The 24,278-nt window shown below is 43.4% G+C and overlaps 1 protein-coding gene across 5 annotated transcripts in view; it reads left to right on the forward strand.

Annotated features, from left to right (window-relative positions):
* The first annotated feature begins 6,811 nt into the window (after positions 1-6,811).
* pemt (phosphatidylethanolamine N-methyltransferase) overlaps positions 6,812-24,278 on the forward strand; it is a 116,108-nt gene continuing 98,641 nt past the window's right edge. For 4 of the 5 annotated variants that reach the window (XR_001856760.2, XR_005131331.1, XR_005131332.1 and 1 more), the window contains exons 1-2: positions 6,812-6,991; positions 15,278-15,394. Coding sequence is in view for 2 of the 5 variants with exons in the window: in XM_017685953.2 (XP_017541442.1) it covers positions 6,932-6,991; positions 15,278-15,394 (177 nt within the window). In the remaining 3 variants the exon portion in view is untranslated. The remainder of the gene's footprint in view (positions 6,992-15,277; positions 15,395-24,278) is intronic. The other variant, XM_017685954.1, reaches the window with a different exon arrangement.

The following is a 24,278-nucleotide window of genomic DNA, read 5'->3' on the forward strand; positions in this document are numbered from 1 at the left end:
CTGGATCTGCTGCCTTTATCTAAGGGGGAACATTACCTATCAAAAGCTAAACTGAACAAGTGAGTTTTCAGCCTAGTTTTAAACATTGAGACCTTGTCTGAGTCCCAAACATTTTCTGGAAGATCATTCCAGAGTTTGGGGGCTTTACAAGAAAAAGCTCTTCCCCCAGCTGCAGCCTTATGAATTCTAGGAAACTATTAATAAGCCAGCGCTCTGGGATCTGAGTAGTCGTGATGGCTCATAATAGGAAATAAGGTATTGCAGGTACTCAGGAGCGAGCCCATGTAGGGCTTTATACGTCAATAAAAGAATTTTATAATCAACGGAATTTAACAGGCAGCCAATGAAGTGATGATAGCACTGGGCTTATATGATCTAATTTTCTAGTTTTAGTGAGGACCCTGGCTGCAGCATTTTGGACTAGTTGAAGTTTGCTTAGATTCCTGCTCGTACATCCTGACAGTAATGCGTTACAGTAGTCTAGCCTAGAAGTACTAAAGGCATGTACTAGTGTTTCAGCATCACGCAGGGATAGGCATTTCTTATCTTGGCAATGTTGCGAAGATGTAGAAAAGCTGTCATAGTGCTGCCTATGTGTTGATCGAATGATAAATCTGAATCAATGACACCAAGATTTTTTGCTGCTGAGCCAGGTGTAACTGGAAAGTCAGCGAGATTTAAAATTAAATCTGGTAATTTATTTCTTGCCAATTTTGGACCCAGAAGGAGAACCTCTGTTTTGTAACTGTTTAGTAGGAGGAAGTTCCGTAACATCGAGCATTTCACGTCTTTTACACAATCCTCTATTTTCTTTAATCTGTATTTGTCATCAGGCTTGACTGATATGTACAGTTGTGTATTGTCTGCGTAACAATGAAAGTTAATGCCATGGTTACTTATAACTGTGCCTAACGGTAACATGTATAGTGTAAATAATAATGGTCCTAAAATAGAGCCTTGCGGAATTCCAAATCTTACTTTTTGAACTGATAACATTCTGTTAGGTAAGACTAGAAACATGATTAGGCTGTCCCTGTGATTCCATCCATGTTTTCTAACCTTTCTAGGACAATATGGTGGTCTATTGTATTGAAAGCTGTGCTAACAGGGATACGTAGCCTCGATCAGAGGCAAGAAGAAGATCATTAGTTTTTCATATATATGGTTCTTATGTAGATATGAACTAAGTTGTTTGGCACAGCTTTTTCTAAGATCTTAGATATAAATGGCAAGTTTGAAATAGGCCTATAATTTGACAATATGCTAACCTCAAGATTTGATTTCTTGATCAGAGGTTTGATAACTGCTAGTTTAAAAGCTTTGGGTACATAGCCCAGACTAAGGGACAAGTTTACTATAGTTAAAAGAGGGTTTATAATAACTGGCAGTACTTCTTTGAGAAATTTTGAGGGAATTGCATCGAGTGTGCAGGTTGTGCAATTTGCAGAGGAGATAATCTTCTCTAGCTCTAGCTGTGAGAGTGGGTAAAAAATTTCCAGCCTTTTTTCTACAACTGTGTTTTGTTTTATATCAGCCAAGTCAGATGACTGCCACGTTGGATTAAATACTGTAGGTTGAATTAGTTGTCTAATATTTAAAATTTTATCATTAAAGTCCATAAAAACTTCACTGGTGAGAGTTGCCGGAATTTGTGGTTCTATACCTCCCTGATTTTTTGTGATTCGGGAAATCACACTAAACAGAACTCTAGGACTCTTCCAGTTCTAGGAACACTTCCAGTTTGGTTTGTCACCATTTCCACTCTAGTTTTTGAATGGTTTGTTTTAAGGTACGGGTTTTATCATTGTACCATGGGGCGAGCTTTTTATGCCTTATTCTTTTTATTTTAAGTGGCGCCACATTTTCTGAAGTAGATTAGATAGAAGGTATTTTCTAAATAATCGTTAAGTAAATCTAACCCCATTGGGTCTGATGGAGTGAAAACTGGGGTTGATAGTTCTGGGAGATTTTCTATAAATTGTAGGGCGGTAAAAGGTTTTATTGAGCGAAACTAAATCTAATGTGTGACTACAATAGTGCGTAGGCCCTGTTACATTTTGGGTAATATCAATAGAGTCTAGAATTGAAGTAAATGCCTTTTTTAGTGGGTCATTTACCTTCTCAAAGTGAATATTAAAATCTCCTACAATTATTACTTTATCATTGCAGCTAGGTTTGCAGCAAAATTGGCCCTGGTGGTCTGTAAATGTTAAATAATGAAACTGCGTTCTTTTTTTGTGACTAGATTTGTAACATGAGTGGAAAGGACCTCAAAGGAAGTGAAAGTGTCACATTGTTTCTGCCTAATATCTAGAATATTTTGGTAGATAACACATACTCCACCTCCCTTGCCTGATAATCTTGGCCTACGTGCATAATTATAGCCTACAGGAGTGGCTTCATTTAAAGCTGAATATTCATCTGAATATTCATCTGAAACCCATGTTTCAGTGAGACAGAAAATGTCAAATTTATGATCACTTATAATTTCATTTACAATGACTGCTTTTGAGTTTAGTGTTCTTATATTGAGCAGTCCAAATTTTAGATCTAAGGTGTTAGTGCTATCATCTGAATACGGATATATGTTGATTAGGTTGTTTAAATGGGCTGATTGAGTTTTTCTATAATTAAATTTAGTTATAATTCTGGTCCCAGCTCTGGACTGTCAGCACTATTTACACTACTCTGCCGACTAACTAAAAGACTATGAGCTATGCTGCAAGAAAGTAAGGCAGCACCCTCCCGTGTGGGGTGGATACCATCCCTGCCTATAAGACGAGGCTAGCCCTCGAAACACAAGCAATTGTCAATAAAGCCCACTTGATTTTCGGAGCACCACTTGAACATCCAGCAGTTTACATTTACATTTACATTTATAGCATTTAGCAGATGCTCTTATCCAGAGTGACTTACAAGAAGTGCTTTGTCAATCTAGAGTTTAATGCTGAAAGCCTGCTGTAGGCTTCCACGCTGTGCCGCATTGGGATGGGGCCAGAGCAAATTATGGCATCAGACTGCCGCAGACGAATATCATTGGCCCCTACATGAATGATTATCCTCAAATATCTCTTATTAGCTAACAGTCTAAGGTTGCCACTAATGTCCGGCGCTCTGGCTCCCAGTAAACAGCTAACTGTTACTGCTGGCATCCCTAAAAGAGTAGCTAATTTCAAGTGTCGGACAATCAAGTCTCCTATAACCAGGGCACTTTTAACAGGCTCCACAGTGGGTGCTTCACTGAATGGGGCAAACCTGTTTGACACACGAATTGGAGGAGCGTGGTGTTCTGGTGGGCTAGCTTTGGCTTATTAGCATTAGCCTTTGCTTTCTGGTTAGACTGCCGAGTCGTCACCCATTCAGCCCGCTGTGAGGGCTCTAACGCCAGAGTCGAGGGAGTGCTGACTCTCCCTAGGGCACCCAAAGCTGCTAACACTGAATCTTGCTATCTGTCCTTTAATAACCCCCAGATGTGCACCTCTAGCTGGTCCACCTTCTCCACCAGAGAGCTAACTAGCTGGCATTTAGCACAAACACAGCCTATCATTATCATTATCACACACACTATCATTATCACTAGATGCGGAAAAGGGGGTTAAACTAAACATGCCACACTCCGAGCAGACGAAACAACCAGCAGAAGCCATGATATTCCAGGTACTTATGTCTTTTGGTTGATTTAGGAGTTTATAGCACAAAACGTTGCTGCAGTGACGCGCTCTCAGTTGCTCGCAGTGACGCACTCTCAATTGTTTGCAGTGACGCGCTCTCATCGTGATCTCCATCCAGATTGATTAAGAATATGTTGTATATGGTTCTATACAACACCAAAAGCTTGAGAGCATACCAATAGCAGAACCCTGTAGGCTGAATGGGTGTGACTAAACTGCTGTAGCTGAATGGGTGGGGCTAAATTGCTGTAGCTGAATGGTGAGGCTAAACTGCTGTAGGCCGAATGGGCGGGGATAAACTGCTGCAGGCTGAATGGATGGGCTAAACTGCTATAGGCTGAATGGGTGGGGCTAAACTGCTGTAGCTGAATGGGTGGGGCTAAACTGATAGTAGCTGAATGGGTGGGGCTAAACTGCTGTAGGCAGCTTAGTTTCCATAAGAACATTTGAACTGTATGAACATTTAGAAACTTTAGCATTGTCTATGTTTTATGTTGCTCTGGATAAGAGCATCTGCTTAATGCTGTAAAAATGTCTTTATTTTATTAACCCTTTATTTCACGAAAGCACGGAAAGTTTAGTTTTCCACAATATGGGCCCTTTAAACCATACCACCCCCCACCCCCCACCCCCCCCATCAAAAATGTCCAAAAATATATTCCTTCCAGGTTATTACACTGTATATTTTTCCCAGTTACAGTACAAATAAAGAAACATGTGCTGTTTGTTACTTGTTAGTGCTATTAGAGATGATTTGAGTGTGGGGGCATCGTGATCTCCATCCAGGATAGCTGTGTGATGGGGTCTCTGAAGGGGGTTCTTCATGAAGAGCTGGAGCTGCTGCGGAGTGGAACAGGGCCATGCTGATTGCCTCCCAACGCCTCTCTCACTCTGAATGACTCTGAGAGATGAATAATCCTGATGCATCCTCCAGTTTCTCATCATCGCCTGCTTTTCTGAGCTTTGTTCTCACTCCGCTCGCCTCTTTCCTCTCACTCCACTTACATAGCCTGCTCAGTGGGGTGCTCTGGGAGACCAGGTGGAGTTTTCTAAAATAAGCACCAGGCCTATCTTGGGACCATTACTTCCATCTTCATCTCTCCCCGTTTGGGGCTTTTTTCTGCTCCTGTTCTTTCCCAATGCAACCGACAGGGTCAGAGAGAGAGAGGGAGTGGACATGCTGGAACATTTCATGCATCATTATTTTAATCATTTGATCATCAATATTTTTCTTTCCCAGCATTCGATCGATTCTATTCAGGATGGAATTGAGTGCAGATGCTCAGTGAGATACAGCTGAAGAACTGACTGATCTCTATTGGTAAACTAAAAAGATGCTCACAAGTTATATGTTTACAAGGATTATGTTCTGATCTATTCAAACCCAAAGCTTTAATAGAGAGAGTAATAAGCTTTTATTATACAACATCATCATTTAAAGGGTCCCTTCTCCTAGGAGGGCTCTGTCCCAGACCTTGACCCTTACATATGTTCTTAAGCATTTAAAGATATTTAGGGTGATGTGAAGAACTAGATCTTATTGCTTACTTCAAGTAATCTTAAGCAAATGTTATGAATGCTTTTCACCCCAACTGCCAGACATTTTTGCTTAATGTAAGCATTTACATCTGTTTTTCAATATATTTAAAAACATTTTCAGAACAGCTTTTTTCGCAGTTCACACATTAGATTAACAACCAACATAATTAGAGTTAAGTATGCTTTGATTATAAAAAAGCAACTTCTGGAAGTTCTAGGCATGTCATTCACTCTGAATACGGGTCATAGCCTAAGCAGGTTCCAGGTAGTTGTTAGGAATAGAAAACAGCAGCGGAAGCTCAGGACTCTTTACTGAAGGAGTAAATAACTCAGAAGATCAGACGTGGTAACAGGTAAACATATGGGATGACACAAAGATGTTTGCATATATATTTACTTAACTGTATATATTTTCTGTTTCCACTATAAACGCAACTTGATTGACTATAAATGCCACTGCATCCCCTGTGTATACCATTGTAATAATCATATTCCATGCCATAATCCATATGAATGAGAGCCTTTCCTCTACTGTAGTTAGCACTGTACGCACTATATAGATCACCATGTTCACCCTACATACCACAGAATCCACTGTATATACCACTGTTTATACTACCGTGTACGCCACTGCATTTACCACAATATCCATCCTATATATGATTGTATCCACCGTTTATACCACTGTATCTACTGTATACCACTGTATATACTACTGTAAAGAATGCATATACCACTGTATATAGCACTGTATTCAGTGTTTAGACCATGGTATCCACTGTACATACAACCATATCTCCTGTATACCATCTACTGTGTCCACTGCAATAATGTAGATATCTCTGTATTTAGTGTATATAACTATATATAACTATATATATATATATATATATATATATATATATACCACCATATGTAGTACTGTGTCCACTGTATATACACCAGTGTATTAAGTGTATATATTACTGTATCTACTGTATATACCACTAAAATAAGTGTATATACCAAAATGTATATATATATATATCACTGTGTCCACTGTATATACACCTGTAGTTATTGTATATACCACTGCATCAACTGTATACCACTGTATATACCACTGCGATAAGTATACCCATCACTGTAGTCAGTGTATATACCACTGTGGCCACTGTATATGCTATTGAAAAGAATGCATATACCACTGTATTTAGCACTGTATCTACTGTATATGCCACTGTATTCAGTGTATAGACCATAGTATCCACTATACATATCAAATAGATTTCTACTGTATGCCACTGTGTCCACTATATGTTCCACTGCAAAACTGTATATACCACATGTACTACTTTGTCCACTGTACATACACCAATGTATTCAGTGTATATATCACTGTGTCTACTGTAGATCACTGTGTTCACTGTATATACCACTGGATTGACTGTATGTATCACTTTGTCAACTGTATACCACTGTTTATACCACTGGGATACATGTATATAACACCGTTTTTGCATCAATTTGAAGGGATTTTAGGACAAACACCTCGAATCTGCAGGCTAAGAGCGCCTGGAGGAGTAAACTACATTACCCATAAAGCACTGCGGCGCCGGAGCAGGTCGAAGTGGAACTGTCATGTCTACCTTGGAAGCAGCTCGGGCAGGAGTGTGAGAAGGTAATGTTTACTGAACGTCTCTAAGCGTCTCTGAGCGCAGTGGTCAGGTCATGCTGGCTGTATGAGCGTCTCTGCGGGGCCGGAGTGCTGCGGAGGGCTCGGGAACCTGGACTACTCTCAGGTAACCTCACCTCACCGCGCTGTAAAGAGCTTCAGTACAGCAGTGTAGGACATAGACGCTCACTTGCACTCGGGGTTACAGCCCTCTCAGTGCTCAGCTGTTCAACAGCTCCTAATTCCGCGTTCCGCCTTAAATAGTGCAGCGGTTACAGTCTGACCATTTAACGTGTAACAAGAAAAGGCAACTTAAATGGAAACTCCGCCGATTTCCTGAATAATTAATCAGTCCAGATGTAAACGGAGCGGTTTGGTTTCTAGAGAAACTGACCGAGTCAGAGCTGCTCACAGTGGTGGTGATAGGAACCAGACGTCCCTCTCTAAAAGCTCCTTCACAGAAAGTTCCTACAGGAAATGCTTGATGAAATGATTATGCTGGCTAATGTGTGAGACACTGTTTTATGATAGTATTGTGATAAAACTTTGGCTTAAAATGTATTTTAATCCACTTATTTTAATACATTCATAGTGGAGGGATACATGCAGGGCGCTGTGTGGCAAAATAGTCCCCAAAGAAAACGTATTATTCCAGATTTTCCGTCATCAACATTCCATATAAACTCAGAAGACTTGTGTAGGTTCTCTGGTGGTTCTGGATGGTAAATAAAATGTCTGTATCTGTGTTGTAGTCATGACAACGCCTGGTTCCACCACTGTAAAAACGTCTGGACCATTTCACACCAAACCCCGTTTTACCCCTCACCCCTACCCCACAGCCGTACCCCTCACCTCTACCCACAGCCCTACCCCACATCTGTACCCCTCACCCCTACCCCTCACCTCTGCCCCACAGCCGTACCCCTTAGCCGTACCCCTTAGCCGTACCCCTTAGCCGTACCCCTTAGCCGTACCCCACATCCGTACCCCTCACCCCAACCCACAGCCGTACATCCGTACCCCTCACCCCTACCCCCTCTGTTGGTGTGTGATCCCTAAATGTAACTAAAGCCCAGCAGTACGGAGCAGAACTTCTCTGCTGTCACTGCAGAAGGGCAGGGTCGCCTACAGAGCAGCACTAGTAGCTGTTAATGAAGTGATGCTGTTTTATCTGAGGCTCCCGTTTCAGAGGGAAGATCTCAAATACTGCCTGTAATTCAGTAACAAGGGGCAACACTAGAAAACAATGGGTAGACATTAGAAATGGGACATGGCCTCTCAGTGTGTGGTTTATTATTATTAACTTTGTTCATGCTAATGTATTAACTTTACTAATTTGTGCTATTTTTTATGAATGATTATGTATTAATTTTGTTAGTGCTCACTTTAATGTTGTTCACGCTAAGTTATTAACTTTATTAATGCTAATTGTTTTACTATATTTACTATACATACATGTCAGATTATTATATGGACTAATAACTGCTGGTCAAAATGAGGATATTTATGCTTTACTGATCAGATCATAGACAGTACTACTGAACTGACTCTCTGACTCACTACCTCACTCTCTGATTTACTGTCTGTCTGAATCAATGATTCACTGACTTACCGACTCACTGCCTCACTGACTCTCTGACTTAATGACTGTCTGAATCAATGATTCACTGACTTACCGACTCACTGCCTCACTGACACTGACTTACTGACTGTCTGAATCAATGATTCACTGACTTACCAATTTACTACCTCACTGACTCTCTGATTTACTGACTGTGTCTGACTCATTGATTCACTGACTTACTGACTCTCTGACTTACTGACTTTCTAACTCTGATTCTCTTAATCACGGAGTCTCTAACTCTCTGATTCACTGACTCACTGACTGTCTGACGCTGTCTGACACTCACTGATTCACATACTTTGATTCTCTCACTCTGACTTTTTGACTCTCTAACTCATTTACTTGCTGATGCTCTGACTTGCTGACTCTCTGACTTTGGTTTTGAGCTAATGGGGGGAGTTAGGTGTTTCAGGTGTTTCATGCCTTTCAGGGAACAAGGCCAAAAGATTATCCAGAACATTAAACAGAACAGTTGGAACATTAGAACGTTAGAACGCCTGTGTACGCAGTTAATTTTGTGGCAGAAGTTTCAAAGAAAATGATAAAATCAACAAGCAACATGTTTTTGACCTCGACGGAGGAGAGGTCGTTCAAGATTGAATACCAGGGAACTTAGAACCAGACGCAGCTGTTGATGTAGACGGGGGACCTGCACCTTGTCCCAGTGGGCCGCCTCGTCGTCACCTCTGATCAGACCCATCAGATCTGAAGGGGATCACTGTGCTGAACTGCTGACAGATGAGCTTTGACAGTCCAGGTGGGTCAGTACAGGGTGACTTGTTGACCTGTTGTAGAAGTAGGCAAACTGGTGTGGGTCCAGTGTGGCAGACAGGCAGGACCTCAAATGAGAGAGAACTGGTCTTTGAAAGCACCTGGAGATGGTGGAGGTGAGTGCAACAGGTGGACGTCATTGAGGGCTGAAGCAGTTGGGTGCTTTGGCACCGGCACAGTAAAACGTAATCTGGACATTTAGATGCTTCATGTTTCACTTGTGGACTGCGTTGCGTTATTTGAAACTTTTGGCACAAAATGAGTCTCGATTCCATCGAGTCCACTCCCAGCCTCTGTGCTGAGTTCACATTCTTTATATTTCTGAGCTGTGTGGGCGTTTATAATAGATGCTACAAAGGAAGTTCTCATATCAGAGTTTATATTTAGAGTTTATATTTAGACTCACTAATAACAACAGTAACTCTGTCACAGTGAGCAGCTCCATTCTGCAGCAATAACACACACTATTAATGCTTCCTGTTACAGACTAATTATCATAAACAATGGCTGTTCCCCCGACTCCCACAGGAACCCAGCGTCCCCAGAAAGACACATTAGAACAGTTTGTAAGCTTTCATATTTGTTCGGTCTATGCATACTTGGTGTTCATATTATGCAGACTTGGTGTTCATATTTGTGCGGTTTGTGCAGACTTGACATGGTGTTCATATTTGTGCGGTTTGTGCAGACTTATTGTTCATATTTGTGTGGTATATGCAGACTTGTTCATATTTGTGGGGTATATGTAGACTTGGTGTTCATATTTGTGCGGTTTATGCAGACTTGGTGTTCATATTTGTGCAGTTTATGCAGACTTCATCATCATCATCGTTGACCGCTAGTCTAGATAGGGTCGCGGTAGCAGTTGAGAGAGCAGAGAATCCCAGATGACCCGGTCCCACCGGTGTCCACCAGGAGGTTCTTGGGTTACCGCCCCAACTGCATGGTCACCAACCAGGGACTCGTGAGTATCCCCACACCCGCCCGGCACCTCTCACCCTGTGCAACCCCTGAGTAGGAGAGAGACCAACCCTTATCCAGTAGTTTGGTTCCAGAGCCGACACTGTGGGTGGAGGTGAGCCCAACTATATCTAGTTGATACCTCTCAACCTCCTGCACAAGTTCCGGATCCTTCCCCCTCAGTGAGGTTACATTCCATGTACCAAGAGCCAGTTTCTGCTGCAGGGGCCTAGGCCACCAAGGGCATCCCTGCAATCTCCCACTGCCAATACGGCACTGTCCCGCTTCCCTATGCTGGACCTTGTGGGTGGTGGGCCCACATGGCCTCCCCACGTTGCCTCTTTGGGCTGAGCCCGGTTGGGTTACGTGGGCTGCCCGGCCACCAGGCACTCGCTGTGGAACACTACCCCCAGGGCTGGCTCCAAGGGTAGGTCCCGGCGACCCTTTCCCGGACAGGGTACACGATTTTTTGTGTATATTATGCATGGTGTGGTTTGGATTGCATTAGTCTGGGTCTTCACTCCAGAACTGTTTGCCCTGGGAGACCAGGAGCATATTGTTCCCGACAACTTTGCTCTGAAGATACCTAGACCACACAAGCCCTTCCGCCACGACAAGGCCCCGATCCAGGAACGGTCCTTTTTGTGTAGTTTATGCAGACTTGATGTTCATTTTTGTGCTGGTTATGCAGACTTGGTGTTCATATTTGTGCGGTTTATGCAGACGTTGTGTTCATATTTGTGCGATTTATGCCGGCGTAGTGTTCATATTTGTGGGGTTTATGCAGACTTGGTGTCCTTTTTGTGCTGGTTATGCACACTTGGTGTTCAGATTTGTGCAGTTTATGCAGACTTGGTGTTCAGATTTGTGCAGTTTATGAAGACTTGGTGTACTTTTTGTGGAGGTTATGCAGACTTGGTGTTCATATTTGTGCGGTTTATGCAGACATTGTGTTCATATTTGTGTGGTTTATGCAGACTTGGTGTTCATATTTGTGCAGTTCATGCAGACTTGATGTCCTTTTTGTACAGTTTATGCAGACTTGGTGTCCTGTTTGTGCAGTTAGTGCAGACTTGGTGTTCATATATGTGCAGTTTATGCTGACTAGGTTTTCATATTTGTGCAGTTTATGCAGACTTGATGTCTTTTTTGTGCAGTGTATGCAGACTTGGTTTTCATATTTGTGCACTTTCTGCAGATGTGGTGTCCTTTTGTGTGGTTTATTGAGTTTATTGATGTCCTTTTTCTGCAGTTTTTGGAGACTTGGTGTTTAAATTTGTGCGGTTTATCCAGACGTGGTGTCTTTTTGTGCAGTTTATACAGACATGATGTTAATTTTTTTGCAGGTTTTGCTGACTTGATGTTCATATTTGTGCAGTGTATGCAGACTTGGTGTTCATATTTGTGCGGTTTCTACAGATTTGGTGTTCATATTTTTGTGGTTTCTGCAGACGTTGTGTCCTTTTGTGCAGTTTATGCAGACTTTGTGTCCTTTTTGTGCAGTTTATGCAGATTTGCTGTTCATATTTGTGTGGTTTCTACAGACTTGATGTTCATATTAGTGCAGTTTATGCTGATTTGGTTTTCATATTTGTGCATTTTTGCTGACTTGGTGTCCTTTTGTGTGGTTTATGCAGACTTGATGTCCTTTTTCTGCAGTTTATGGGGACTTGGTTTTCTTTTTTGTGCAGTTTTCGCAGACTTGCTGTTCATTTTTGTGCGTTTTTTGGAGACTTGTGTCCTTTTTGTGCAGGTAATGCAGACTTGGTGTCCTTTTTGTGCAATTTATGCTGACTTGGTGTTCCTTTTTGTGCAGTAAGTGCAGACTTGATGTCTTTCTTGTGCAGTTTATGCAGACTTGATGTCTTTTTTGTGCAGTTTATGCAGACTTGATGTCTTTTTTGTGCAGTTTATGCAGACTTGATGTCTTTTTTGTGCAGTTTATGCAGACTTGGGGTCTTTTTTGTGCAGTTTATGCAGTCTTGGGGTCTTTTGTGCAGTTTATGCAGACTTGGTGTCCTTTTGTGCAGTTTATGCAGACTTGGTGTCCTTTTGTGCAGTTTATGCAGACCTGATGTTCGTTTTTGTGCAGTGTATGCAGACTTGATGTTCATATTTGTGCAGTTTCTGCAGACTTTGTGTCCTTTTTGTGCAGTTTCATATTTGTTCATATTTGTGTTGATATCCTTTTTGTGCAGTGTATGCAGACTTGATGTTCATATTTGTGTGTTTTGTGCAGACCTGATGTTCATATTTGTGTGTTTTGTGCAGACCTGATGTTCATATTAGTGCAGGTTATGCTGACTTGGTTTTCATATTTGTGCGGTTTATGGAGACGTGGTCTTCATCTTTGTGTGGTTTATGCAGACTTGGTGTACATTTTGTGCAGTGTATGCAGACTTGATGTTCATATTTGTGTGTTTTGTGCAGACCTGATGTTCATATTAGTGCAGGTTATGCTGACTTGGTTTTCATATTTGTGCGGTTTATGCAGACGTGGTGTTCATATTTGTGCGGTTTATGGAGACGTGGTCTTCATCTTTGTGTGGTTTATGCAGACTTGGTGTACATTTTGTGCAGTGTATGCAGACTTGGTGTTCATATTTGTGCAGTTTCTGCAGAGGTGGTGTCCTTTTGTGTTGTTTATTCAGGCTTGATGTCCTTTTTCTGCAGTTTTTGGAGACTTGTACTTTTTGTGCAGTTTATGCAGACTTGATGTTCAGATTTGTGCAGTTTATGCAGATGTGGTGTTCATATTTGTGCCGTTCATGGAGACGTGCTCTTCATGTATGTGTGTGACTTGGTCTTCATATTTGTTCGGTTTATGCAGACTTGGTGTTTTTTTGTGCAGTTTATGGAGACTTTGTGTCCTTTTTGTGCTGTTTATGCAGAGTTTGTTTCCTTTTTGTGCAGTTTTTCCAGACTAGATGTTGATATTATGCAGACTATGTGTTTATATTTTTGCAGTTCATGCATTCTTTTTTGTGCAGTTTAAGAATACTTGGTGTCCTTTTTTTTCAGGTTATGCAGACTTGGTGTCCTTTCTGCAGTTTATGCAGATTTGGTGTTCATATTTGTGTGGTTTATGCAGACTTGGTGTTCATATTTGTGCATTTCATGCAGACTTGATATCGTTTTTGTACAGTTTATGGAGACTTGATGTCGTTTTTGTACAGTTTATGGAGACTTGATGTCCTTTTTGTGCAGTTTATGCAGACTTGCTGTCCTTTTTGTGCAGTTTATGCAGGCTTGGTGTCTTTTTTGGGCAGGTTATGCAGGCTTGGTTTTCATATTATGCAGACTTGCTGTTAATGTTTGTACAGTTTATGCACATTTGGTGTCCTTTTTGTGCAGGTTTTGACCTTCATGGACGTTCACATTAAAGGGAAGAGGTCATGGCAGTAAAGCTTTTTAAGTGATATTTATGACCAGAAAAATGAAGTGCTGTGTTTATTAGTGATTCATTCAAGTGAGTCATTGTCTTTAAGTGTGGTTGGTTAGTGTAGTGGTTAACACCTCTGCCTTCGATACGTAGACTGGGGTTCAATCCCCACCTGGGCAAACACCCTGCACTATACCAATAAGAGTCCTTGGGCAAGACTCCTAACACCACTTTGGCTTGCCTGTGTAAAATGATCAAATTGTAAGTCGCTCTGGATAAGAGCGTCAGCCAAATGCCGTAAATGTAAGTGTGTTTCAAGCGTAGAGTCACTTGAGATGACGACTGAGCCCTTCGTTGGTGCGTTTGAACCACTGTGTCATAGTGATCCAGGCGGGCAGTGCTGTGTTTAGATCAGGTGGCAGCAGCTTGGTTAAACCAGGGATTGGTTAAAGTTGCTAAAGCCAGGCAGGTTCTCACAGTGCGATGGTGGATCATCACAACAGATTACAGCAGAAATGACGAGAAGTCGGCGGCGAGTGATGCCAGAGCTTCTAATAAAAGATACTACAGAAGAAAACAAAAAGACCTGCGTCGGTGACTAAGCACACAATTAAAAGAAGCTGGTTCTTTTTAGCACCAAAATGGTTTTTTCTGTTGTTATAAGCTTGACATCATATTAAGAGAAGACCCCTTTTTGGTGCTATTGAGAACCATTTCCAAAAAGGTGCTATCTACAACACATCTGAAGAACCTGCTCAGATACTTTAATCATGCAAAAGATTTTTTTGAGAATTTATGGTTCTGTATAAAACCATTCTCTTTGCTTAAAAACCCTTGAAGAAACATCTTCTCCAAGTAACCCTTGGTGTTGTGTTTTCCGATGAAGGACAGGGGGCTTTGTTGCTTGTTTTCTGTTAGTTATTTTGAAGTACAACAGGATTTTAGCTCTAGCATTCATTCTAATAGCGCTGTGACCGGTCTTCAGTAGAGGTTCTCCCTGTGGCTCTAGATTCTCTTCTGCAGTACTCAGTGTTTATGAAATGGTTCTCAGTTCTTATGAGGGAGAGTGAATAACTGGCCCAGCTGTCGATCAGTTTCAACTGCCAGTGGTGGCTGTTGTGTTGCTGAGCAATAGGACAATATCCTTTTACCACCACCATCACCAGCACCATCACCAGCACCATCACCAGCACCACCATCAGCACCACCATCAGCACCACCATCAGCACCACCATCAGCACCATGATAAATGACGTCACAGTACAGTGTGTCAGTGCTTCTAGACACGGACAACCTTCATTATAAAGAGCGGGTTCAGTGATTTAATAGAAAAAATATAAAAACCGTGTTTTTATAATGTGGCTCTTTTCTTTATTCCAGCTGATCAGGCATCTGAAAACATAAATATCCTGACGTGTCGTGTATCATTAAAATCTCTAGAAATGTCACAATATTAGGTTTTTGCCATATCGCCCACTTGGTATAAACTGGTTGTGAGAACAACTGTGTCAGCTTTTGACATGGATGGCTCGAAATGGAAAATCTCCTTGTTTAAACTCCCCCCACCCCCCCTCGTTCCTCAGGTTTACTGATGTTCTTCCCCCTCGTTGCTCAGGTTTACTGATTTTCTCCCCCTCGTTGCTCAGGATTACTGATGTTCTCCCCTTGTTCTGCAGGTGGACATGTCTGTGCTGTCTGTGCTGTCAGAGCTGGTGAAGCATGTTGATGTGATGCAGCCCCGCTTCTGTGTTGCCGTCATTGCCATCATCTTTAACCCTTTCTTCTGGAATGTGGTGAGTTCCAGCGCTGCAACGTGGAGGGGACACCTGGCTGTAGCTCTGCTTTAGCATGTAGTGTGTTGGCGCTGATTAGACTGAGAAGCAGGGGCGTGTCTTCTTTTCTCTTTAAATGTGAAATGGATTTACTGTCTGTCTGTTTATTGTAAATAATTTCATAATTTTCCAGAAAACCTCTGTAGCACTAACTGCTCTTCGAATGAGTTCCTCTCTCACTGGACTCTGGATGTAAAGTTATATATGGACCGTTCTAGCAAATGAGCTCAGATCATAGGAAAGAACTGCTTTAAGAACAGTGAAGTATTTAGAACTTAAATATATATATAGAAATTGGCATTAACAGGATACTTTCTACCCAAACCCTGACTCCCAGATTTATACCTCTGAAATTAATACTTAGATTTTTTTGGTTGTTTGTTTGATTTTAAACCTTTTTAAGATTTATGAAGTATAAAATGTAACCTTTATTTTAAAATGCTGTCCTGTATTCTGTCACTACCAAAACATAGTTTTACTCTGTAGGCGGGGCCTTGTTTTAGCCCCACGCCTGCATTTCAGAGCAGGAAGTGCGGCTGCATCCCTGTCCCTCATGGCCACATGGTGAGCAGTTAGATCCCATCGTTTTGGAGTAAATGTGTCCCAAAGTCTGAAAGTCAGTGAGGAACATTTAAGAATCTCCATATTTTCTGCAGTTCAGCACTTTTTAGTGTTTTAATGTAAAATATGGTGATTTTCTGTGTGAACAGCTGTTCAAAGCTGTGTTTGCTGGTTTTTGTGTTTGAGCTCAAAATGAGCTGAAATTGACACTGAAACAGTCACGACTGACACATTTAGTACAGTTTGGCGGAGTTCTGACTGTTTTTGTAGGGACTAAATAAAAGGTTTTATTTTAATAAAATAAACATATTTAAGGTTTAGGGTCACTCAGAGCAGAAGGGTTTTAGTCTAAAGTCTAAGATCAGTTAAAGTCCCAAATGAGTTTCAGCTCTGACTCTGAACCAGTTCAGTAGAATCATCCATAAACAGAGAAAATAGAATTTTTATATAAACATACAGTAAATATTTTATTTATCCTCTGTGATCGGTCAGCAGTGCTGTGGTGAAGGCTGTTCTGTAATGAACACTGTAATAAACATGTGGTGTGGGGGTGTTTATGTTGACGGGACAGGATGAGGGTTTAAGGAGAAGGTGGAACTGCCAGCATCGCTGGTTGTAAGATAAGATGAAGGAAGAAAGCGTGCAGTTCCAGTGCAGTCCCAGGGGCCACGTAGAGGCCTGGTACATGTTCCCACTCCATAATAAGGGAACATGGTGTTTCCCTCCTGTTTGGCCCTGTTTTCCACTCAACATCCTCGTCTGTGCCACCTTTTAATTTTCATTTAGAGCTCAACCTTCAGCCTGGGCATCATTAGGACATCGTGGGTTGTTCTCAGCTTAATGGAGCGGACCAGTGACAAAAGTGTGGATTTATTACCTCATTTTTTTGGAGTCATGTATATACCATCTGTAAGTGACGACCATGGGCAGAGATTAAGCCCAGAATGCACAGCATTTGGAATAGAGAGAGTTAAATGAAAGGAAAATGTGGTCTAGGACTAGGCTTAACCATGACCAGAAAGTCAACCCTGTAGTAGAAATACCAGTGTTAATACAGACAAAGGTTCTAAAAAATTAGTAAAGAAGAACCACAGGGTTCTGTCCTTGGGCCGATTCTTTTTGCCTTGTGTATAAATGAGGTTGAGAAACTGAAACTGAAAACAACAGAATTTGTTTAATGCAGATGATGCTGTTATTTTGATACTGTCATGTATTGTTGTGCTTTCTCTGTAACTATAGAAGTCTGAAACTAGTCTATATCTCGAAGAACTAGTAATTCTAATAATAATAGTAGTAATTCTAATAGTAATAATAACTGTGGACATTTTCAATGGTACAGTTATTGATGGTGTTTGAAGTTTCAAATATTTGGGAATAAGGTGGGCTTTCCGGAGTAGAGCAGAGCACTGTTTTAGCTGTTGGCACTGGAGAGGCTGACCGAAACCTCGAGTAGTCCGAGTTTCTCTCAAGAACAGTTAGCCAAAAAGCCCCCAAATATCTGAAACCCAAAGTTCAAAACCAGAGCCCTATCTAAAGAACGTATATCCAAATAGTCAAATTTTTGGGACCAGCCCTGTTTATTAAAGGAAAAGTTACCACCCTGTAACTAGAGGGGTATAAAGCCCCCCAGCAGTGGAACTGTGTGCTCTGGAGTGATGGAGCTCCATCCAATACCTTTGGGATGAGTTGGAGTGACGCAGAACTGACCATCTAACATATCAAAGTACCTGATCTCACTAATGCTCAATCAAATCCTCACAGCAATGTTTACAATCTAGAGCTGTTACTGCACCACAGACTCACTACTAACACCTTCATTTCAGAGTAAACACTACAGAAGTGTGGAGTTTGGTGGATAACAGTGGTGAATGGTGCTGGGTTGCTTCACTTTTTCCTTCACGTAATGTGTGTAATTGCCTCTGGAGTCGGTGATGTTTCCTTCCTGTGAGGCGTATTTAGGACACCACACCACAGGTCCTCAATCTCCTCCTACTCCTCTGGGGTTGTTACAGCATCTGTTTACACACTAACTCTCCCTGTAATGTCTTTTTTCAATATTTAGGTTTTTAGGAAAGGAAGTGACCATGTGAGGCACCGTGATGGTCACTCAGCGATGTTGCCTCCGTTAAGCTGGCCACACAATAGAGAATCAGACAGATCGCTCACAAATGAATGGAGCTCTTCATTCAGTGAGGTTACAGATCCATAAATGGTTTTATTGTTTGATTAGCCTCATTCTGTCACTCGTACTTGCTGCTCCGCATGTCCATCTCTGTCACGGTGAGGCGATTATTGACTGTTTGTCTTATTAATGTCTGCTTTTTAACTGGTTTAAACGTGAACTCTTTGCCCATCCTTTGATAGAATGCACAGTATTTGTGGCTGTGACGGAGAGAGAGTGGCTGTTTTTTCTCAGAAAGAGATGCACTGTTTAGTTTGTTTAATGCCCAGAAATATCACTACATCAGTTTGTTGTGATGACAGAACCAGCCAGACCCTCGCAGGTAAAAACAGAAGGGAGGTTTTATGAGTTAGAACACAATCTATACTTATGGTCATTAAACATGTGTAGGTCGAATCCGAAATCAGCCAGATACAAAAAAAGAACAAACGTAACAAAGACAGCAGCAAACACAAAGGAAAAGGTGAAAAGTCCAAAAAAACCCAAACAGAAACTCTGGAAATCAAACAGACACAGGATGGACACTCAGTAGCTCTAGAGAAAGAAGTGATGACTGAACTAAAGCCTTTAAATTTTATCAATCGCAGGTCATATGACAGAGAAGGCAGGTACACCAGGTTAGTATTCAGGTGAAGGGGATTGATGATTGTTCTGTGGATGGTGGTGTGGCAGTCACATGATCACCAAGGGAGTTCTGGGAATTGGCGTTCTCCAAGGAGTCCGTGCTGGAGGCATGTGTGACAGGTTACATGAGGGTTGGACAGCATCATGACGGCAGCATAACTGCTGTGTAAAGTGACCACTATTATTATTTATTTGTTTATTTAAGTCCACAAAATAATGAGCATTACTGACTCTGACAACTGAGTAGTCTTGACCTCTGTAGTCATGAAGGTCTTTGAACACCTGGTCATTAGGTTCACATACAGAGCTAACAGGTCTGTTTATGAGGGGGTCAGTTTGGCGCTGCGCTTCATGCTACAGCATCTCAACAGACCTGGAGCCAGCACTAGGGCTCTGTCTGTGCAGTTCAGCTCGGCCAACACCACAGGTCAGGACTACCTCAGGTCAGACTGTTCCAACTGTCGGTGCCAGATCCCATCTGCTGGTGGATCATTGGCTTCCTGACATACTGAAGACAGCAGGTGTGGCTAGGAAAACAGTCAGACCTCTGGACCTTCAGTATTGGACCACCACAAGATTGTGTAATCTCACCCCTCCTATTTAATCTCTACACCAACGATGATGTCTCTAAGGAACCAGCTGTGAAGATCCTGGAGTTTGCAAATGACACGGTGTGGTGGGCCTTAATCTTTCCCACATTTAATGTTCAAACCTGGTCCCCCTCATAAAAAGTAAAAAAAAGGATGGATTCCATTCATTATTTATTATAATATGTATAGGAATTTGCATCATCTTGTTGTTTTCTTCAGAGTGACGATGCTTCTTAGTAATTAGTGCGCACCATGTGCTCCCTGTCGAGCTAACCGCTCCTGAATGCTGCTTTTTTGGGCCAAATTGTTGTTGTTATTTTAAATGAAAATGGCTTGAAATGTGACTTTTCATGAAAATGTTTTAATTAAAGCAGTTCCTCAGCCTTCCCTGCTCTGAGCTGTAGACTGTTTTTGGCTATATTAATATCAGCATGATGGGGAATATGATCCCTGTGTGTTATTTTTGGTGAAAGCAGCTCATGTAGTGTCTGATTTAACAGCCTGAGGTGGTAAAATAACACATTACTTAAACTTTGATTAATAGTTTGTCCCAAAAAAGTTTTTAAACAGTATTCAGGCCTAAAGTGAACTCTGTTCATGGTAGAGTGCCTCGCCTCGCCTCACAATAATAATCCTGAGGGCTTTAAGTAGCAGTAATTTGAAATGTACACTAAAGCTAAGCTTTGAAGCTTTGGCAGGTGTCTGAGGATTATCAGTGAAGCTGATCGGCTTCCCTGTCAGTAACGAGCTGCAGTCCTGGAAGTCTGTGCAGGAAGCGGCTGGTGGTAGTCTTAATCAATATGTGCGCACATGAACACTCAGACATTACTGTGAGTGGCTGATGGAGACTTGGGTCTTACTATAACTGATATAAGTGGTCACTCAGTGTCCGTACTCTTATGTCATGAGCCAGGCCACCTTGTTTGAGTCACTGTTTGTGATGTGGGGCCGATTGACCCAGCTGTATGTACCGTCAGGGTAGTTGTATTGAAGGGTTCTCTACATAAAGTCTACGCACTGCTATAGACCAAATGTTCATTTTGAGCTTAGTTAAATATTAAATATTAAACCTAAATACTAAATACTTTAGTATTTACTAATACTAAATACTAAAACCTTTTTGAGGTTCCAAAAATGATTCTTGCTGTTGTTATGATTTCAAGCTTATATCAATAAAAGAACCCTTTTTGGTGCTGCGTAGAACCATAAACACATTTTGCATCGATCTAAAGAACCCTTTCACCATACGAAGAACCCTTCAATCATGCAAAGGGTTTTTGAGTGTTCATAGTTCTACATAGAAGCATGTTTGTACTAAATCTTGAAGAACCGTCTAGTTTAGGTGTGTAATTGAGTGCTTACTGGAGAATTTGCACAACTTTAAGAAGTGGCTCATGCTGGTCCTGCTCTACTGCAGGGCTTCGTCTATTACTAGTGTGGACTTCATGTTCAGAAGTAATTCAACTTATGCCAGAAAATAAAAGCTTAACAAAGAGAAATTAAAACATTGTGCTGCTATGGAATAGTTTATGTTGCCATGGTTATTGTCACAGATCTGAAATGCAGACACAGCCCTGATCAGGCAGAGAAGGGCAATTTTTATAGCTTTCAGGTCCATTAGATTTTTTTTGCGAAGGTGATTTTGGTGAATGATCATCATCATATATTTTTAGTATTACTGAGAGTTAATATCAGGTTTTTGCCATCTGCAGAAAAGGGAACACCAGCAGGATGAAAGGTCTCTTGGAAAATTTAAGTGAGGAGCTGTATTACATAAGGACTAGAGAGTAACCAGAGACGAGGAGACGCCCATCTGGTGGGCTGGGGCCTGACCACAGTGACCTCTTATTAACCTGCAATATAGATTTCCAGAATATGATCAAGGACAGACAAGAACATTATGGAGAAATTGACAGAGAGAAGATATTCTGAGCAGAGAGAGGAACAGACAGGGAGAGAGAGACAGTGAGAGAGAGAGAGACAGGTGGAGGGAGAGATAGATACAGACAGACAGATGGGGGGACAGGGAGAGAGAAGGGGAGAGAGAGACAGACGGAGAGAGAGAGAAGGGGAGAGAGACTGGGAGAGAGAGAAAGAGAGAGAGAGACTGAGAGAGAGGGAGAGAGAGACAGCAGGAGCTAGAGAAGGGGAGATAGACAGAGAGGGAGAGGGGGAGAGAGACAGAGAGAGAGAGGGAGAGGGGGAGGGGGAGAGAGAGGGAGAGGGGGAGAGAGACAGAGAGGGAGAAGGGAGAGAGAGGTAGAGAGAGAAAGAGATATGGGGGAGAGGGAGAGAGAGACAGACAGATGGGGAGAGAGGGTGGGAGAGTAAGAGGGAGAGACGAGCGGGACAGAGAAAGAGAGACGGAGATGGAGAGAGAGAGACAGCGAGAGAGAGACAGACGGATAGAGAGGGGGAGAGAGAGAGGGAGAGGGAGAGAGAGACAGACGGAGAGAGAGAGAAGGGGAGAGAGACTGGGAGAGAGAGAAAGAGAGAGAGAGGGAGAGGGGGAGGGGGAGAGAGACAGAGAGGGAGAAGGGAGAGAGAGGTAGAGAGAGAAAGAGATATGGGGGAGAGAGAGAGGGAGAGAGAGACAGACAGATGGGGAGAGAGGGTGGGAGAGTAAGAGGGAGAGACGAGCGGGACAGAGAAAGAGAGACGGAGATGGAGAGAGAGAGACAGCGAGAGAGAGACAGACGGATAGAGCGGGGGAGAGAGACAGAGAGGGAGAGAGAGAGACTGACAGACGGGGAGAGAGAGGGAGGGAGAGACGAGCAGGGCAGAGAGAAAGAGAGACAGACGGAGACAGAGAGAGATACAGACAGACGGATGGGGAGAGAGAGAGACAGTGAGAGAGAGACAGCGAGAGAGAGACAGACGGATAGAGCGGGGGAGAGAGACAGAGAGGGAGAGGGGAGAGAGAGAGACAGAGAGAGAGGTAGATATGGGGGAGAGAGAGGTAGAGAGAGAAAGAGATATGGGGGAGAGAGAGAGGGAGAGAGAGACAGACAGATGGGGAGAGAGGGTGGGAGAGTAAGAGGGAAAGACGAGCGGGGCAGAGACAGAGAAAGAGAGACGGAGATGGAGAGAGAGACAGCGAGAGAGAGGTAGATATGGGGGAGAGAGAGGTAGAGAGAGAAAGAGATATGGGGGAGAGAGAGAGGGAGAGAGAGACAGACAGATGGGGAGAGAGGGTGGGAGAGTGGGAGGGAGAGACGAGCGGGGCAGAGACAGAGAAAGAGAGACGGAGATGGAGAGAGAGACAGCGAGAGAGAGACAGACGGATAGAGAGGGGGAGAGAGAGAGGGAGAGAGAGACTGACAGACGGGGAGAGAGAGGGAGGGAGAGACGAGCGGGGCAGAGAGAAAGAGAGACAGACGGAGACAGAGAGAGATACAGACAGACAGATGAGGAGAGAGAGAGACAGTGAGAGAGAGACAGCGAGAGAGAGACAGACGGATAGAGCGGGGGAGAGAGACAGAGAGGGAGAGGGGAGAGAGAGAGACAGAGAGAGAGAGGTAGATATGGGGGAGAGAGAGAGACAGACAGACGGGGAGAGAGGGTGGGAGAGTGGGAGGGAGAGACGAGCGGGGCAGAGACAGAGAAAGAGACACAGAGATGGAGAGAGAGACAGCGAGAGAGAGACAGACGGATAGAGAGGGGGAGAGAGAGGGAGAGGGAGACTGACAGACGGGGAGAGAGAGGGAGGGAGAGATGAGCGGGGCAGAGAGAGAAAGAGAGACAGACGGAGACAGAGAGAGATACAGACAGACAGATGAGGAGAGAGAGAGACAGTGAGAGAGAGACAGCGAGAGAGAGACAGCGAGAGAGAGACAGACGGATAGAGAGGGGGAGAGAGAGACTGACTGGGAGAGAGAGAGAAACAGGCAGGCAGAAAGAGAGAGAGAGACAGACAGATGGGGGACACAGAGAGAAGGAGAGAGACATAGACAGCGAGAGAGACGGGGGAGAGAGAGAGCGGGAGAGAGAGACAGACGGAGAGAGACAGGCGGGGCAGATAGAGAGAGATGGAGAGAGAGAGACAGCAGGACAGAGAGAAGGGGAGATAGAGAGAGAGAGAAGGGGAGAGAGAGACAGAGAGAGGAAGAGAGAGACAGACTGAGAGAGACGGAGAGAGAGATGGCGAGAGAGACGGGGGAGAGAGAGAGAGCGGGAGAGAGAGACAGACGGAGAGAGACAGAGGCGGGGCAGATAGAGATGGAGAGAGAGAGACAGCAGGACAGAGAAAAGGGGAGATAGAGAGGGAGAGCGAAGGGGAGATAGACAGAGAGGGAGAGCGAAGGGGAGATAGACAGAGAGGGAGAGCGAAGGGGAGATAGACAGAGAGGGAGAGCGAAGGGGAGATAGACAGAGAGGGAGAGCGAAGGGGAGATAGACAGAGAGGGAGAGGGGGAGAGAGACAAAGAGGGAGAGGGGGAGAGAGACAAAGAGGGAGAGGGGGAGAGAGACAAAGAGGGAGAGGGGGAGAGAGACAAAGAGGGAGAGGGGGAGAGAGACAAAGAGGGAGAGGGGGAGAGAGACAAAGAGGGAGAGGGGGAGAGAGACAAAGGGGGAGAGGGGGAGAGAGACAAAGAGGGAGAGGGGGAGAGAGGGAGAGGGGGAGAGAGACAAAGAGGGAGAGGGGGAGAGAGACAAAGAGGGAGAGGGGGAGAGAGACAAAGAGGGAGAGGGGGAGAGAGACAAAGAGGGAGAGGGGGAGAGAGACAAAGAGGGAGAGGGGGAGAGAGACAAAGGGGGAGAGGGGGAGAGAGACAAAGGGGGAGAGGGGGAGAGAGACAAAGGGGGAGAGGGGGAGAGAGACAAAGAGGGAGAGGGGGAGAGAGACAAAGAGGGAGAGGGGGAGAGAGACAAAGAGGGAGAGGGGGAG

This window comes from Pygocentrus nattereri, chromosome 13 (assembly GCF_015220715.1).
Source record: "Pygocentrus nattereri isolate fPygNat1 chromosome 13, fPygNat1.pri, whole genome shotgun sequence".
NCBI lineage: Eukaryota > Metazoa > Chordata > Actinopteri > Characiformes > Serrasalmidae > Pygocentrus > Pygocentrus nattereri.